At 45.7% G+C, this 19,023-nt stretch overlaps 1 protein-coding gene across 1 annotated transcript in view; it reads right to left on the minus strand.

The window, feature by feature from the left end:
• Positions 1-19,023, minus strand: part of AOAH (acyloxyacyl hydrolase) — an 81,977-nt gene that overhangs the window by 5,881 nt on the left and 57,073 nt on the right. Inside the window, exons 15-21 of the mRNA XM_054816520.1 lie at positions 16,850-16,886; positions 15,743-15,817; positions 9,248-9,420; positions 6,421-6,479; positions 6,279-6,338; positions 4,573-4,669; positions 758-834 (exon numbers count right to left, since the gene is read on the minus strand). Coding sequence (XP_054672495.1) covers positions 758-834; positions 4,573-4,669; positions 6,279-6,338; positions 6,421-6,479; positions 9,248-9,420; positions 15,743-15,817; positions 16,850-16,886 — 578 coding nt within the window. The remainder of the gene's footprint in view (positions 1-757; positions 835-4,572; positions 4,670-6,278; positions 6,339-6,420; positions 6,480-9,247; positions 9,421-15,742; positions 15,818-16,849; positions 16,887-19,023) is intronic.

Raw genomic sequence — 19,023 nt, forward strand, 5'->3', positions numbered from 1 at the left:
TGTTTGAAATCCAAAGCTAGTGTATAGAAAACCAATTGCCTTGCTTTGTAGCTGATTGCCGAACATGCTCTCTCCACGCGTTTTACAGAGTCAGAAAAAACTACTTTGAAGTGAGTATGGTGGGAACCAGGCAACCTCACACTGGGTTATTGAACCCAAGCAAGGACTTACAGCGGAGCAGCTGCTTCTCCTTCCCTTTCATTTATTTCTGACTGTAAACCTTCCCTTGCCACCCATCCTTGGAGGCCAAGCAAGTGGGAGAAAACTCTTCATAATGTGTAGCCGCAGTGTAGCCGCAGTGTAGCCGCAGAGCATAAAGCAATTTAAATGTATAGCTTCAAAGAGAAAGCTTTGTTCCAGGCTGCGATGGGGAAACCTGTGGCCTCAGAGGCTGCAGGGTCATCTTGAGTTTTTGCAGTGCTGCACTGCTGCCCCAATCCTCCAAAAGTCCCACAGGTGTTTGAGCAGGCAGGTAGCCACCCTACGCAGCAAGGATCTGGTTTTGTGGCTAAAGACCTGTTTGGCCAGGGTACCAGTGAATGAGAGAAAGAAAGCAGCAGAGATCTTCCAGGAGCTACAGCAGAGTGCAGCCGGCTGAAACAGAGCTGTCTGCACTGGGGCCAAAGCCATTGCCTCTTTTAAAAGAGAAATCCCCCAAACCTACATCCCCTGTAGCGTGCTGACCGGGTGCCGCGGGCAGCAATGGGTTCTGGCACCCCCCCTGCTCCCCCCTGTCTCCCGAGGATGGGGTTTTTACCTGGCTGGGGTGGAAGCCGTCGACTGGTTCGATCAGCTGCCAGGGCTCGCCTCCCATCTTGCGCCACTCCTCAGCCGCTGCAAACAACGAGCAACGTAAGCAGAGGGTTATCACCAGTGAGCACGTAGGCGCCCGCCCAGAGATGTACCCCCCTCTTCCTCAAAGCGCTGGCGGTATTTTTAAGCACACGATGGCTCTGCATGAAGATTATGATAATTCATATAAAGTTGTCAGAGCCAATACTGTGTACAATCCCCTCTCCTCGGGGCAGTATTTAAGGCTTTATTGTTAATTTTTTTTCCTCTGCGATATTTATGTGAGGAAGTGCTTTGAACATCAGCGATCATAAAACAATTCACTTTCCCTCCCAACTAAGATGGATGCTGTAGCAAGTAAAGCTGTAAATTATTTAATACTGATTTAATACCTTTGCATTTCCCATTTTAGTTGCATCTTCAGCAGTGCAAGAAAATAAAGAGATAAAGAAAACAGTGCTTTTTGGAGAAAGGGATGGTAACACAATATTCACATGGGCTGACATCTGCAGGAATAGACTGTCATTTTCAGTTACTTCTCTTCTGAGAGGTCTTTTTCAACTCCAACAAAATAACCTTTTGAATTACATAAGCATGACAGTCAATGCAAATGATGCTGTGCTGTAAGCCCCAGAGCCATTAGAGAAGTAAAAAGCTTTCTCTCTTCAAAAGGGCTGCGCAGTGATCAAGCATGGGACTAGTGGATATGGCATTAACAGACTGTAAATTCAATAATTTCTTTTATAATGACAGAATAAGAATTCTTAATAGCATTATGCAGGCGTCCTGTCAGGAGAAAAATGTTCTTCATCCAAGCACCACAGTTCTGATCTAGACCCAGTGCTGTTTGTTGGACCCTGGCTATTGGGTCAAAAAGTGATGTCTGGGTCCCCATACTACTTTTGAATTCACAGGAGGGTGATATTCCCACTCTGACTATAGAAACCTACTAGAGATGTTTCTCAGAGTAACCTGTTTCAAGACACAGGGCTTGGAGCTTTGTTTCAAATTTGCAATATGTTGGGCACAACACATGTTCACCTTAGATTACACCATGGAGTGCACATATAGACACGCAGACTGAGCTTGCCTAACTCCTTATATATGACGTTATATGTTGAATATGAGGCCATATATTGTGTTTTACTTTGTAGATAGACTATTGTTCCATTGCCAGAAATAGCAGAGAAGTAACTAAGATAAGTAAGGTTTATATCAAAATAAGTGAATTTAGAGTGTTATACTTGACCTCCAAAAATCCTAGAGCAGTTGAACAAATACCCACCAAGTATGTCCACAGTTTGTCTTAAAAGTCCTTGGCTGGACTAGACTAGAGCTTACTTCTGTTTATTGCACTGCTTCTTAAAGGAACCACTACGTTCTTCAGCCAAAGGCAACCCCTCAGCTTGAACATCCATCTAAATCTAGAATAAATGCTAGTATACTCAAATTTTACTCCAAGAAAGCTGGGAGCTGCTATGTATATATATGCCCAAGCTAGACTGAAGTCAATGTACTCATCACAGTGTGCAACCACTGCTAAATATTTGATGTCTGGAGAGTTTAGGGGAGGATTTGTGCTTGCTTCAGAAAGAGACCAGAAAAGTAGGTCAGCAGCCTTAGCTGGCTTTTGAGCACACTCGCGAACTGACAGCTTTCCTGACGGCAAGCTTGAATTGTTGGCTCTGGGGCTGCAGGAAACTTTGCAAAGTGTCTTTCAGAGCTGATGTTTGTATGTGCATGTGTGATTTTGTTTACCTCATTTATTTAACGCGATGTAATCAAGAACAGCAAATTATATTAAGATGTTTCTTTTTGTGAAAGCAAATAAATTACCTAAAGTTAGTCATTTAACTTATTAAAGCAATTTGCCTACCCAGCAGGTAGTTTGTTCCAAATCCTAATGACTTGTTAAATATTAAGGAGCTGAGGCAAAAGCTGCAAAGAAACTTGGACATCCTGAAACTCTGTGCTACAATGTCAACCTTGACAGTGGAGCCCACCTCTCTGAGCTAAAGTTTTGGACAGAAAGACTCCCTCTCTCATCCTCCCTTCTTTACCTCCTCCTCTGTATGGTCTGCATGAGACCCAGAACCAGCTTCCTGAATTGGGTCACGTAAGATAAAATAAGTTTGTGAATTTTGATAGGATTTGGCTGCAAAATGAGATTTTTTTGCAATAATCTTAGGTGCCTTGGCAGCTTCGTGCTTCCAAGGACAGCCAGGCACTGATGGGCAGAGGCGTTAGAGATGTACCCTTTGAAGTATTGCCAGGGTGCTTCTGTCCCTTCATGGCTCCGGTTTTAGCTGTCTGCATGCTGGGATTTAAAATATAGTCCCCAGGCAAAATTTTTCAAGAAGGACCAATGTGGAACTACCTCTGTGAATATAAAAACAAGGAAATGCAGATCAGGGTGGGTTTTTTTTTTCCCAATGATTATATAGTATTTTTGGAACGTAAAAATTCATGCCATCAGGGAGGGCCCCCAGGTGGCCAGGGCTCAAGCTCCTGTCCCGTGAACGGAGGGTGAGGGATGGGGATGGTCCATCCTGGGGAAGAGCCTACGAGGAGGCGATGAGGATGGGGCCAGTCTTTTCACAGCAGTGCAGTGGGAAAGGGAGAGACAACAGGCATAAGTTGAAATGTGGGAGGTTTAGGCTGGACACAGGGGAAAAAGCTGTTTTTTTACCTTCCCAGCACTATCTAACTACTTGAATATGTTGCCCACCTCAATCCCTCACCTCATGCTGCTCCTTTTTTTTAAAAAGAAAGTGTAACGGAGCTGGGCTGATGCTGGGTGATGCCTCAAGCTGGACCCATGCACATCTCGTGAGGGAAGTGGAGCTGAGAGGGATCCAGGGACAGGCGTCTGTCCCCAGCCCCACAAGGACACTGTCCACTCATGCTCACAGTAATGAGGAAAAGTTTCCGGTTCTTTTAGGTTTTTTTTAAGTGTCGGTTGCAGAAGGAAGTGATTCAGGTAATGTGCTTACCTAATATCATTTAAGATCACAGAAGGATGAGTTCTATAAGCTCTTCAAGTCAAAAGCTACAGTAGTATGCAGGTGCTTAAGGAAGCATAGGAAAGAAGCCGGTTCTTCCTGGGAGAGGCACTTCTACTTTTGAAAACAGTGAGTTAAGAGAGGGTGGCTGTGGTATTCAGGCAGGAAAACTGGCTGAGAAAAGTTCCTGAGGCATGGCTCATCCCAGAGGAGGCAATGCGAAGCCCGGTCAGTGATGTAGTACACTACAGCTCATGAAGACCACCTTCACTGTTGCAAATATGCCATCTCCAGCCTAGATGACCCGCTATAAAAGCAATGATCAAAAATAAAACTGAATCTTATGGACTGAGATAGGTTTGAGATTTCTTTTTTTGTTCATCAGCCTGAGAAGCTGCAGTGGACAAGCAGGAGGCATTTTTAGTAGATGCTCATCTGCTGTCCCTGTTGCCTCATCACCAACACCCCCTGCCACTCAAGTGCAAATGGCCGGTGTGCTGCACACCAGGGTTATGGGTGCTGGGAGCAGCTGGGAGGTTGTGGTCCCCAGGCTGGTGGTGGGCTCTTGTCTCGGCAGAGGTCCACGGTTACCCCAACCAAGGAAGCCGGGAGATGGCATTAAGGGTCCTCACTTGGCCCCAGCCCTGCCAGCTGGGTCACCTAGGCTGGTGGCGATGCTGCCCTTCTCCCAGTACAGAGCTAAAACATGAGGAGCGTATTAGAAGCCCAGCACTTGACTAAATGCTTCATGAGAAAGACAGGGAAAAAAGCAACTTACTTTGTCTCAGTGGGAAATCCATGTAGAAAATATCAAAGTTGGCAAATTTCTCAGATCTCGCTATTTCTTTCAGGACATTGGAAAGTTGTAAAGCCCTCTGCAAAAATCAAGCGATTTAATGACGATTCATTTCTACTCATGCTGCTTTGCATGGATTCAGCTTTTGTCCCTGATGCTTGGTCAGGAATTTGAAAGCTATTGTTGCCCTTTTAGCTGGGGGAAAGGAGGTGAAATGGGGTTCTTCATCATAACATAGACTTGCATGAGCACCACCAGCCTTCGGGCTCCCCAGCTTACCATCCAATACATCATTGCAGGTTGCACTGAGGCCTCAGCCGATGTAATAAGTTTAATACAGCATATGGTTATTTTACTGGACACCTCTTTTAGTAGTGTCTCTATGCCTATATAAATATTCTGAATTTCTCAGTTTCGGAGGCCTCTTGAAGAGTGGCAGCCCAGTAATTTCCATTACTCTTAAAGAAAGCTGAAACTTTTCATACAGGAAAAATGTTCTCCTTTCCCATTATCCTTGCCACTACTGCGTTGTGGGTGCTAACGCTTATCTAGCCAGACCAAATTCTGCTCTTACTTTCAGCAGAGTGAATTACCTCCATTGAGCGTCTACCTAACAGATATATCCAGTGTGATTTCTACAGCTGTAACAGAGATCAGGATCTCCTAAATATTTAAATTGTGCAGTTTGGATAATAACATAGACAATTAGTTTCAGACAGGGGCTCAGAAAGAAGATTAATTCATACCCTGCAGACATATGAATTGTTCATGGACAGAAGTTGTGTGTACTGTATGTTCTGTATTGTTGGTACAAATATATTAAGCTGCAAGCCTGCAAAGATTTAGGAATGTGCTTAATTGCCTTCTCTGAAGTCAAGAAGGACAGGACATAAAACGAAACACATATGTAAGCCTCGGTGAAATTAAGGCCATATTTTTTGTTTAGTGAATGCAAACTTTAATACAACTATACACAGGGATGACGTCTTTGACGATATTTGGTTAGTGGCTCTTTTACATGGCTGCAGGGGGGTGCTGGGATTAAAAAATCAGCTTGTACTATAGGGGAATAAGCGGCTGATATTATGTGACATCCACTTCTGCAGCCAGATTTTTAGGGTGAGTTTTAAGACAACTCTGTTCTGTCTGTTCCCATTCCTGCACTGAGCCTGGATGCTCCTTGGTCACACCATCTGGTGATTAAGTCCACAGAAATGTGTCTGAGGAAGATTAGCACAAATCCCAAATGAAGACAGGGTAAGGCTCTTGCTCTCAGGACCTGCTCCCGCTGCCAGGGAAGCCTATGCAGTTGGCTTTTCATACTCACAGCTACTTGATTCACAAGCCTTGCCTTTCTTATCGGGTACACTCTCCCCTTAAAGAACATGAACCTGAACGGTTTTATCTCAGGGAGATTGCATCCCTTGAGAATAAATTTGGGCAGCTGAGAGGTTGGAAAGGGAATATATTTACAAATCCCTTAACTCAACCATGCTGCCTCCCAGAACCTGAGAGGCGTTTGAAAGGATGGCTACAGATGTTTCCACATCTTCTCCCCGCCTTTGGAAGAAAAAAGCGTGCCGCTGTCTTGCCTTTGAGATATCAGGCTTATATCCTCAGACACAGGGACAAACTGGAGGAGCATCTGTGCAAGATGTCAGTCCTGTTGCAGCCTCGTCGAGACTTACCTCCGAGGTCAAATTCCTGAGGGTCTCGTTGGGGGTCAGCCAGCCGCTGCAGGGGCTCACCTGGGCAGGCACGGGGAGCGGGGCTTTAGCAGCGGGCCGAGAGGAACGGGGGGGGCTCGTAAGCTACAGCCAGAGACCTTACCTGGAGGCAGTCGAGGAAAGAGTAAAGTTGACTGTAAGTGACGTCCTTGTTCAGCTGCCCTGCAAAGCATGGAGAGGGAAACTTCATGTGCCTGACGCCCAAACATAACTTCATTTTGCAGGTCTGCATTAGACCCCTTGGTGGGGAGAGGCACCCCCATCATCCCCCAAGTTACCCTCCCACCACCAGAGTCGGGGTGCAACCGGTGGCACCGACACATCCTTCCCTGCAGCATGCAGAGCCGCTTTCGCTCCTCCCAGACCCCTCTCCAGCCTTTCACGGGTGCTTCGTCTCGCGCGTGGGATTAGTCATCACAGCCTGCGCCCATCTCTGAAGGGCATGACTGATATTTTATCCGTTAATGTGTGTCTTACCCTCCAAGCAAATGCAGGGGGTTGCAAAGCTGAAGGGAAGATTGAAGGTGACTGTATATACTCTGAGTCTTGCATTTACCTCGGAGAGGTTAGCCTTAAAAAGGGAGGAACAATTTTGCTGTCACGGAGGGAAGTGGATATGCTTGTGTGGGTGAGCAAATTCAAGCACTAAGTCAAACATCCAGCTGACATTCCCTAAAATTCACTGTGCTATGCAATAGCCTGGCTTGCTGAGAAAATTAAGCGTTTTCTTGACCTTTTTGCTTCTTTGGTAGCTACAACCAAGATGGAAACTAAATGGCCACTCAGCTCTCTGAGTCTGTAGCACACTGATCACCCCATCAGGCTCCATTATTTTTGCAGTGCTGAAATATGAGATTTTTGTCGTTGTTTTGGGAATTGCAAAGTATGATCTCTCCCAAGTGAAACGGGCTCCTCAGGTTGCTGCTGCCTGATATAGATGCGATTCCTGCCTCTCTCACGGGCCGCCCCATCACCCAGCAGCAGTATCACCTGCCCAGGGGGCAAAAGATGGGGACCTCAAAGATCTAGTGTCACTCACGGATATGGGGGGTGTCCCAGACCCGTGTACCCTGAAAGCATCAGGCCCTGGGATGGGCTGTCAGGGGGACCAGGGATTTGGCAGAAAGCCAGACCGACGTCTGGCTGCACCTGACTGGCAGCCAAGCGGGGAAACGTGCTCGCAATCCACTGGAGGATCTGCCAGAAGTGATCTCTTGCTGCAAAATGTGTTGCTTAGGATTAATTGAGTCTCTCCAAGGCAAAACCAGCCCCTCTGAAAAATTTCCAACTGGTCCTATAGCTAATCACTCCTGATTTGGCTTGTGCCAAAAAATGCTACATGTTGTCTCTGATAATTAGATATCCAGTAGAGGAACAGTCCCTGTGACTCAAGGGAAGAAATGTATTTATGTGACTAAAAAATAATTATCACAGGCTCCCTCTGCCCCAAGAGGGACAAAATTTTTCTTTCATTTTTCTTTTTTCTTCTTTCACTTGATAGTAGTATAATGCTTATTAGAGAAAAATGTAACAAGGTATCAGAAATAGAAATGGACACCTCAGACTTCCTGAGAAGAGGCGAGTACTTTTGAGGGGTAAAATAACCCGTAGTAGATAACGCAGAAGCTGCAGGGCCACTGGCAGTGATTGGGGAACCTTGGGGAAACCACAGCACAGAGTCTGCTGAGAGCTCTAGTACTCAGAGGTTGCCAAAATCATCTGAAGATGTAATCTACCATTTTAATGATGTGATTTAGCTTCTCTCTCTCTCTTTACTGATGAGAACTAAGATGACAACCACTTTCCACCCATTCAGATGCAGGACGGTGTCCTTTACCCAAATAAAAAAGAAGAGCATGATTTTGGTCTAAAATTTGACAGCAGAATGGCCACGATGGTTCCTTGTACACACATTTCACTGGAGAACAAGAGACTTTTACTCTAGATGTTTTGTATTTCTTTGTTACCTGCATAAAATATTTCACCTTCTTTATCTACTGTTGGGTGGTATGAGCTTGCAGAGAAGAGGTTCTGCAACCAGCTTCCAAGCTTCCCCACCCCACAACCTCCCACGTCCCCAGGGAAATGTTTCCACACTGACCCCAGAGGCACAGCCATCAGACTAACCAAGGAGGTCACACGTCATTGCGTGTGAATGCAGCCCCCTGTGATGATGTTCCTCCTTGCTGCTTGGCATGGGATGAAGCCAAGGAGCAAGTGGTCTGATTATGGTCAGACCTATGGTTTCTCGCATGCTGAGATGACAGGTTCCCAAAGGCAGCCTCCAGATCTCTGAAAAATACTGCCCCAAAGCACCTTACGGCAACTGCACTCTGAGGGAATGCCCCAAAACACGGCTGCACATGGTGTGAGGTTTCAATCATCCCACCTGTAGGTAGGGTAGGATGTGGCAGGCACCCAGCGCTTGTGGAAAATTTATTTCTCTAATACCTAAACCAGTCTTCTGCAACCCCCTGACTTAATCTTCTGTCGTGGACAATATCCAGTTTTACCAAGACATCCACCAGTCAGTGAGTGGAAGTCTTCACCAAATGTCCAGCTCCACCTGTAACAACAACCAGGATGAAGTGCAGGCTGGCCATCCACAATTTTGGGCCAAGACTGAGGCAGAATAGCTTGTTTCCACATCCACAGCACGTATGAAGCCTGGTTTGGAGCTGAGAGGGTCCAGCTTGGGGGAGACCAGGCAGGTTAGGGGTCTGCTATCTAACTGCCCTGTCCTGCACTGGGGATGGTAAGCTGGCTCTCCTACTTCTACCGTACAGCCAATATCTGTCTCATATTTCTCAGATCTCCTCCACTCTGTCAGGTTTGCTCAAAATTGTCAATAGATACATAAATTATTCAGGGAGAGAAGGCAACACGAGCAGTCAGATAACCAGGAGGACCCTACAACATCTCATACTTACCTAGAGGATGGTATCTGTCATGCAGGTTATCCCAGAGAAAGCGGCCATCTACCAAGCCTGTTAAAATCACATGGCTGCCATTTGGAAGACGGGAGTCCAGGTATCGCAGAGCTTGCATCACGTTGGAAAGCATTTCTTTGGGTGTAGTCATGTGAGCCAGCGTGTCACGGTTCCTGCAGAAGAAGAGGATGCCAACATCAGGTAATGTCAGGTAATATTGTGCCCCCCAAAAGGCACCTGAAACAGTGGAATTTTCTTCTTCCACATTAAGTTAGCTAAATAAAACCTTATCAAAATGACGCTATGTGTTTTAGTCTCTCATTATTACTGCCAAAATCAGAAGTGATATAGAAACCTCCCTCGGTGTAACCCTTCTCCGTGCTAAAAAGAGACAGATGCATCCCTTCTTTATGGAGTGGCCTCCTGTTGTGGGTTAACCCTGGTGGGCAGCTAAGCATCACACAGCCGCTCACTCGCTCCCCCCCCCGCCCCCCAGAGAGACAGGGGAAGAGAAAAGGAAGAGTAAAAGCAAGAAAACTTGGGGACCAAGATTAAAAAAAAAAAAAGTTATTATTCAATAAGCAAAAGAGAACTAGAAGAAGAGAGAAAGCAAGCAAAAGAAATGATGCAAAAGCAATCACTCAATTACTCATCATCTCCGATGCCCAGCCAGTTCCTGAACAAACACTGGCTAACCACCCCCCTCAAATCCCCTCCTCTTCCTTTTTATTCCTGACCATGATGTTACATAGCACAGACTATCCTTTTGGCCAGTTTGGGTCATCTGTCTGGTTGTGTCCCCTCCCAACCTCTTGTGCACCCCCAGTCCTTTCACTGGAGGGGCAGAGTGAGAAACAGAGAAGGCCCCAACACTGTACAAACACTGCTCAGCTGAAAAAGTGTGTTATCAGGATTGTTTTGGCCAAAAATCTAAAACACAGCACCATAGGAGCTGCTAAGCAGAAAATCAACTCTATCCTAGCCAGGCCCGGCGCACCTCCATAAAGAAAAAAGTCTTAGCTCTCCTGCTGGTTTTATTCCACAGTTTGCAACTGAGGTAGTCTTTATTTATGGTGCAGAGAACCGAATCAGAGCCATGAAGCAGACTATGACCACACTGGTTTCCCGTGGTGTTAAAAATCCATGTAAAACTACTCCGGTAACCCTGGTGCCTTGCTCTTTGTAGCTGTTGCAGAGCATCTTAAGCCACTTGACATAAACCCAGGAACTTGCTTAGCCGTAGTCCTTAAAAAGTCCACTGATTTTGGTGACTGCAAAGGCACTGCCCTTGGTGTACTTATCAAACTCCAGTCTGACATTCAACTGATCTAATGTCTACCTCAAGTTTCATCAGGAAAAGGATCCGTTGCCCTCAGGGGATGTAGGGTGCTGCTGCACCTGGTTAAAAGCCTCAATTTTTTGGCTCTGAACAGGGAGAAATGGTGCTGCTCCACACACATGGCTTCAGGGTGTGGGATGCCCTACAGACAGATGAAAGGGGGGGCTTCTTTCCCCATGGGTTGCTGTGTGTAGCTTACATTCAACATGCTCTTTGATTATGCCAGGTAGAAATATCTAAGGTAGCTTTGTCTCTCGTGTATCGTACGCCTCTTACTACAGGTCAGGAGAATAGCGAGGGGTCTGGACAAACATGGGAGACTGAAGGGAGGAGGTATTTAAGATAAAATAGTCCTCAGAAATGTTCATTAGGGTACAGGAACTGTGTTGGTGTCCCACATAGACTGAACACCCACATTTTGTGACTCGCTGGCAGGCCCAAACCTCTTCAAGCCAGAGTCCCAGGCTCAGGTTTATCCTTCTCCTCTTGCATTTAGCTGTAAATGCCACGGGGGAGGAAAAATAAAATGCTGAAGTTGAAACAAATTTCAACTTATATAAGAAAAACAAACAAGCAAAGCCACCCCAGGCTGCCTAGAGTACACTGCTCTAGTTATGTTATTAGAACAACCGCTTTATTACAGAAAAAGTGTTCATCGTTGGAGTACATCAACGTGTGCGGCCATGCATCGCATGGACCACGCACCTTGGGAAGCAGGCTCTCGTGACAGTTTTGTTCCTGCCTTGGTGGTGCAGCTCAGCTGGACCAAGGCTTTCAGAGAGAAAGCCTCAACACCCGCTGAGGGGCTGATCTCGTTGCTCAAGAAGAACAGACAGGGGATGTCCTTCCACGTAGTGCATAAGGTTGCACTAACATCCATCCTTATTGTTTTAGCGGTTCCCACATTTTCCCCTCGTGGGCTCACAGGGAAGTGATCAGCTTAGCAGCCAGGAGGCTCCATCCAGGTTCTTTCCCTGGGAAAGTCCTTTAATCTCTTCCATGGCTTCCCAGGGATAAGAGAAGGGCAAACTCGATGCTTGCAGTGCTGAGTGAGCTGTGAGGCGATCAGGGAGGATTTCTTGTCAGTGAGCAATGTAGAAGCAGGAGCTTTCAAAAGCGTTGCTGTTCCATCTCAAGGCATTAGAAACTTTTGTGCCTGGGGTGGGGAGGTGGTGTGTGCTGAGACCCATGTGGTTCCCTGGCAAGGATTTGGGATTCTTCAGTGGGCTGCGTTTTGTGCGCAAAATAATAATTAGGCAAGTGCCCTGGGCCCAGAAATTTATCTTAATGCAGTATGTGTTGCTGAAGCATTTCAGACTTTCTGGTTAGGGAGAACTGAAAAACAGCGTTAAGATTCAGGCTTATCCTTGGACAGCCACCCAAGCAAGGTACTTTTGAGATAAGACTGTGGTTTTTGCCCTTAAATTACTTCATTTTGCCTACAGGTGTTGCAGGACTTGATTTCAAAATACTGCTCTGATGTAAGGCCTCTACTGCGAGTAAACACATCAACGTGAGCCGAAATTAATGACATTCATAACTCCACTTTCTCTCGTCATTCTCCGCTGAAGTCATGCAGATATTTCAGTGTGTTTCTTCACATTTCCTTTCCGTGCCAGGCTATGAAATTAAAACCAACAGAGAAGCAAGCCATCTTACAGGCATGTTGCTTTTGGGTTCTGCTGTCAGGACTTCAAGGTGCCTGGGTGAGCACTGGGGGCCGTTGTGGTACCCTCATATAGTCCTTCCCCGTGACAGCCTTTGCCCACCTGGGACCTCTGGAAGCTGATGCTGGCCATGGTTCATTGTGTCAGAGCATAGCAAGCGGACATTAATATCAGGATTCTTGCTGCATTGGACCTGGGTATTTTAGGGAGGACTCCCTGCCCCCCTACAATGCACAAATACACAGTAATATCCTTGGATGTGCACACAGCTCCTGGCTGTCCTAACACCACGGGTTACCCTAGCCGTGCACACATATAACACAGAGGGATCAGACCGCCTCATGTAATCTGTGCAAAGGTTTTCCAGCTCTCCTCTGCCACAGAGACCTCCTGCAGTCCCGTATAACAGGGTCTGGCATAGTCCAAACACAGCTCTCCGCCCTCCTTCTGCACGAGGCTCTTGGGCCTGGACTGCCACGTCCTGCAAGGCAGAGATTCCTCCCTCCCCGTGACCCCAACCCGAATAAATACCCCCCCCGCCAGTGTTTCAGCCACACGTCTGCTTTCCAGCAGCATGCTGTTACATGCCCTGGGTTTGGGCCACTGGCATACGGGGCCAGCTGGTGAGCGAGCACACCACACGCGCACACTCGTACACGCCACGTGCACGTACACGTACACGCAGAGCTGGATCCACAGTGCAGGAGTTCAGCTTGCTGCAGAGGGGTGGCATGCCCGGCACACGAGGGCTAGAGGTATTGCACACTCACAAACTATTTTTAGGGCCAGAGGGGTGCAGCAGGGCTTTGGTGACAGTAGCGTTATGTTCTCGCTGGCACCAGTGCTGCTTTGTACAAGTTCCCTTCCTGGTGGCTGTCGGCTCACCCCGCTTTGCTGCTGTCACCTTTCTGTTTGTTGCAGATGCCAAAACTGCAAAGCTGGGAAAGAGAGGCTGGAGAAATGGTGCCTTACCCCAAATGCAACTAATATGTGCAATAATTGTACAGAATTTGAGACTGCTGGTGCTCATTATTTTCTTGTCTGAATTTTTTTGTTCCAGGTCTGTGTGTCCCACATTGTGTCCCACATTTACACCTCAGTGGGCTGAGAGATACCATTGCCATCTGTCTTTATTTTTCTAACCCCCCTGTTTGGACACCACAGTGTGGAGACTACTGGGAATGTGTAACACAGGCTGCCAATTTCATTATCTCTCTCCTCTACAAACATCCATATTACTCATTGCCCTGCTCCTCACATGGGATGAAATACTGGCATTTTAACAATGCTTTGGCTAAGAGCTGTGTCTCCGGTGTGCTCAGCACACTGCTCTCTTTTGAAGGTAAAATACAGGATAAGGCCAGAAGGGCTCTATTACTGCAGTTAAAAACTGTCCTTGAAGAGGTTTTTATTTGTCAAGCCCTAGGTTTGAAGTCAAGCCCATTGTATGCTCCGTATCCTCTGTGGGTACATCAGAGCCAGGGCAGCTACACACAGTGACCGGATGCTGAAAAAATCTCTCTCGGCTGTACATCCCACTCGATGGAGACAGCATGGAAACAGTATGTTGCTACAGAAGCTGCAGCATCTTTCCTTGCTGGAGTCACAGGGATCACTACAGCCTGATAGCCTCTTTTGATGTTGCAGATGCTTTGGAAGAAAACAGACAGTAGAGAGAATTTGAGCAGACAAAAGTGTGTCTGCCAGGTAATGGATGCTGGGATAAAAAGACAGCGGAGTTTCAAGTAATAAATACTGGTCTGGAACATACAAATGGGCGAGGCAAGGCCGAAATGGTTTAAATTTGTGGAAAATTTCTTTTTACTTCAGGCAAGAATAGAAAGCAGTGTTAGACACAGGGGAAGTGAAAGGAATAACCTGCAGAATGAGGAACAAAACGAAGGAAAAAGACGTGCTTTTAGCAAAGCCAGTGAAACAGCAGAATTGAAATATGTACACAACAGACCCCAGGCCAAGACTGGGAGAAGACACCTCGAAAGTCTCTGCAGCAGGAGCCACGGACTTCAGCAAAGGTGCTATTTGGGAGGGGGGGAACTCATCATCCTGGGGGTGGTTGTAATGATACCTCCATAAGCTTCACAATAAACAGATGCCCAGGACGGTCTTGTCCGCAAGTAGCAGGGGGTCTGTGACTGCTTTTCCCACTTAGTTGAAGGGTGGTGGCATTACTTTTGAGGATTTGTGCGTTCTTCCCGTAACAGGAGGGTGGTGCTGAGGGCAGATTCGGCAGTTCTGGGCAGGGGCGTGGAGAGACCACCATCACCAGAGGGAGACGCCGAGGGTGAAGGCTTCATGGGATGTTATTCCTGCGTGCTGCCCGCATGTGGCCAGGGAGATGGTGGTGCCAGGGAAGGACCTAAAAGGTGGTCCCTGTGGTCCCACTTCTGCCCTGGCTGCAGTGGCAGGGAAAGCCCTGCCTGGCCTTTGCCCATCCCTGCCTGGAGCGCAACACCCGACGTGCAAAGTTTCAACCCAAGCACTTGCTGTTAAGCAAAGTTTTAGGATACCAAACCCAGGATATTTTAATGGCAGAGTCTGACAGGCTGCATAACAGCTCCAACGTCATTATACAGCCTGCAGGTGAGACTTTTCAAAAGCTTTGGAAGGGGACTTAACTGAGCGTGCGTCATTTATTGAAATTAGTGTTTTGAAAGTCTCCGCGTAAGTCAGATTTATTTCTTCCACTTAAAAGAAACCCTGAAGATTCATCATGGTGAAAATAATGTTACACTAACAACAGCACTTGGACCACCTGCAAAACCAAAACTGGTTGTGCTGTGCATTGGACTGGTTGCAAGGTGTTTTCTGCCTTCCCACTACCGGGAGGAAGGAAAGCATCCAACTAGTGACTTCTTGGCGTCCCTGCGAGCATTGCTAATGGATAATGTCAGAACTATTAGTTTTGAAAGCTTCAGTTCATTCTCCTGCTGAGCGTATGACGTGAGTAAAGCCAGAAAGACAAAACACCCTCGTCAGGACAGCACAGCAAAGACTGCAGGCAGCGTGCAGCAGAGGCAAGGTGAAAATAGACCTCAACAGGGGACTACGTTGTCATTCTTCAGAAAAGGTAAACCAGTCACACTCTGCCTCCTGACAGGAGGTGACACACTGGGTAAGACAGATATACATGCTTTTAAACTCCTTTTTTTCCCCTCCTGTTGTTGTTATACTTTGTTTCATCTGCTAAATGAGAAATATTCTACTTCAGACATGCCATTGGTGACTTTATCTCTGCCTTGTAAAAGAAAGAAAAAAAGACAAGCCCCAGATGAGGACAGGTAGGTGGCTATGACAAATATAGACAAGGCAACAACGAGTATTTTCAGCAGAAGAATAAGAATGAAGCACAGTCCAATAGCAAAGAAAAATGCCATCACGGGGAAGTGCAAAGCAATGAGACATAAATGTAAGTACTCTAAAGAAGTAAAATTTATGATACTATAAATGTTAATTCAGTTTACACCTTACCGATTGCAGACATCATTCCCAATTGTAGCGTAGATAACTATGGCTGGATTGTCCAACAGCTGGTTTCTGGCCAAGCTAGAACATAAATACACAGCTATATTAATGGGGAAATACGTTCTCAGTGTCTGAATCACACACCATGCTTGTATGAGATCACATCTGGAATTAGCTTGTTTAAATTTGGCCAATGCTCTGGTGGCTACGCTTCTACATTTGGGAGAGGGGTTTTTTTTTGGTTTGTTTTTTTTTTTTCCCCTGTAGTTTTATAGTTTAGTAAAGTTTCTTAAATACAGTTTTTGTTACTTCTCCCTTTTGCCCCTCTTGTCTTGGACTTGTCTTTTTCCTGCTGGCTTTCTATCTTCTTTGTATTATTCAGAAGCCAAATTAAGTAATTTCATTTCAGGGCAAAGACATAAATCACGATGGGAAGTTTTTAATCAGAGATGTGAGAAGACGACTATGCTTGGCTGACAACTAAGTTTATGAGTAGGATTGGGCTCAAGATCAAATCAGGATGTGGTTTGAAGTTCAGTGCTAGAGGGCAAGGATTCATTACTACTTTTTCTGGAAGAGAGAACAATAAATCCCTTAGGACGTGAACTATGTCAGCATCAAGCAAACTAAATCAAACCCAAGTGCCCCACAGCCCACCCAAAGTAATCTGAAAAGGAGAGTTGCTGCCTCACACTGTCCAGTAGCTACTCAATCATATCCACATGGAGATAACACAGTGGACCTACCCGTGCCTGTCTACATTGCTACAAATCAGGAGTAATGCAGTTAGGACAAAGCACGGATTTAGGGAAAGGCTTAGTCTTTTCCCAAAAATCACCGGAAATGCTCCATTGGCTTAACTGCGCCAGGATCAAGGCCCTGGAGATGGTGACATCCGCACTTTAAACCAGTTTTTCATCTGTTGATGGGTGTTCATACCAGGGAAGAAACAGCCAGCACTTCAGAGCACAGTGACCAAGGGAAGCTGTGCTTTTTAGGACACTTGTGGATAATACATTCCTTACAGTGCTCTGCTTGTTTCTTTTGAAGGAGTAGGACTCCAGCAACACTTCCGCACCCCTAGTCAGCATTTGAATCCCATTAAACACTCACCTTTTTATTAAATTGAGGAGGTTTCCTGAAGAACCACCTGATCACACGTAGTGGGAATAAGAGAAATAGTACAACATTGTTATAGTGACAAACAAAATGAAGTGCAAACCCCTAGTTCATTGCGTATTTCCAAGAAGGTAGAAGCATTTAAAATAAAAATGGAACAAGTCATCTCTGTAACCTTTTAGGGTGCCGGCATTAGGAAGTAAAGCTATATCCATGGACCTGCTGCCTCTTACCTGAGTCCCACACTTCAGAGTGTAGAAAATCAAATATTTTTAAGTGCTGGATTGTTTGGATCTGGCTTTTAATCCAGATCTGGCAGCTCCTTCCCATCTGTTGAACATAGTAGTCTCTTGTAAACCAGCCAACCTGACTTGTCAACAGTTGATCTACTTTTAACTTTCCCTATAAATTGCAAAGGGAACTGTTCTCACTCTTCTGAGAGAGTAAGCGTCTCACAGCTATACCACATTGGGACTGACTCAGGTCCTAAACATAGGCACCAAGTGCCATTTTTGACATCCCAGAGATCCAAGACACCTGCAGCAGGGCTGGCAGATACAACACAGGATGCCTGAGAGATAGTGCACTTCTGGAGAGGCAGCTGGAAGTGGGAAAGATACTGTAAAACATCTTAAATAGCACTAGACACCAACGTTTGGGCGTCTGCATTGCTCTCCCCACGAGTGGCAGACTTACGAAAAGTAGTATTAAGCCAGCTGTACCTCTCCTGAGAAGCTCTGCATTTCAATGGTAATTCACCCAGATGGTTGGATGCAAATCTTTCCTCCTGCAGGAAAAAGAGCATGCTACACCTAAGCACCTGTGAGGTCTATAATCTTTCATTTATGTCTTGAATGAGAAAAGCATTCCCAGTTAGGAAAGCTTTTATGCATAAAACTTACTAGCAGGTCTTTAAAGGCTATGCATATACATCCCAACTATCCACAGCGCACAAATCAAACTCCATCACATGCAGTGCAAGAGTGATAGCAAACGAGGAGCCAAAAAAGTCTTTATGCTTTGTTCAAGATTAGACTGGGACTGTGATTGCAAGAAGCTCACCTCAGAGCAATGTACAGAAACATAAACTTCAGAGAAGCAGGCCCTACAGGTTGTACTTCCTTTTATTTTGCAGTATTTTCACTGTCTCCTCTTTTCTCGCTCCTTCCCCTCTTGTATTATGCTCCCTCTATTCTTCACTCAGCTCTTCCCTGGTCTCTCTCTTCTCCTCTTTTCTGCATTGTGCCTCTGAAGCTTGCTTTGAGCAGCAAATCCTGCCCTCCCCGCAGCTCTTGGGGGGAAACTTGTGGACAGAACATCATTAAATCCCTGCTGGATTGGTATATATAAAGATCTAAGAGATAAACCCCTAAGGTAGCAATAATACACTTTGCATTTTAATAGTGGTGCCTTTGTTATTATCACTCACAGTGATGACAACCGCATATATCAAGGAATCTTTTATGTTTTAAATAATCCAGTCCTTCCAAGCTAAAAATGAATATATCTGTCTGCTGCTTCTCTCCTGAGGGTTGCTGGTCCATTCAAAATCCAGCCCTTATGTCGAGAAGCTCTTTTCAGCAGATTAAGAACCCCACAAAATCCTTAGAAAATATGGCTTGGAACATAACTACCACCAGTTGATTTTTTTTTTTTTTTTTTCTGTTTAATAGCCCTTCTTTCAGCTAGAGTTCAACACCCCTCTGTTAAGCCATTCTGCTGCATAGCTCCCTGGACTGGGGCTGCAGTTCCAGCACAAATAAACTCTTTGGATCTCTAGAAATTAAAAATTTATTTACAAAAGAGTAAGAAGGTGTTCTTGGGTATGTATTACCTCCACAAGCGTAGGTAGTTATAAGCAGCTCCATGGAAAGCATTAGCACACTTACAAATCAAGTAAAAACATCAAGAAAATGAAGGGGGTTTTGAGAGGACTGTTTTCATGGGTAAATTGAGTCTTTGAGGAAGTTTGTGTGATAAAGAATGCAATCTGTGATGAAAACATTCAAGAGAGAAAAAGAGATGAAGCAGAACAGTTACCCTTACACTGTTGAATGTCCTGGCAGCTGTTCCTGGATCTTACCTGCCCTTCTCTCTGTTGCTTTCCAAACATTTTCAGACTGGTGGGTTTTTTTAGTTTTGGGTGAGGAGTCAGGGTTGGGTTTGCT

This window comes from Grus americana, chromosome 2 (genome assembly GCF_028858705.1).
Source record: "Grus americana isolate bGruAme1 chromosome 2, bGruAme1.mat, whole genome shotgun sequence".
In the NCBI taxonomy this organism is placed as follows: domain Eukaryota; kingdom Metazoa; phylum Chordata; class Aves; order Gruiformes; family Gruidae; genus Grus; species Grus americana.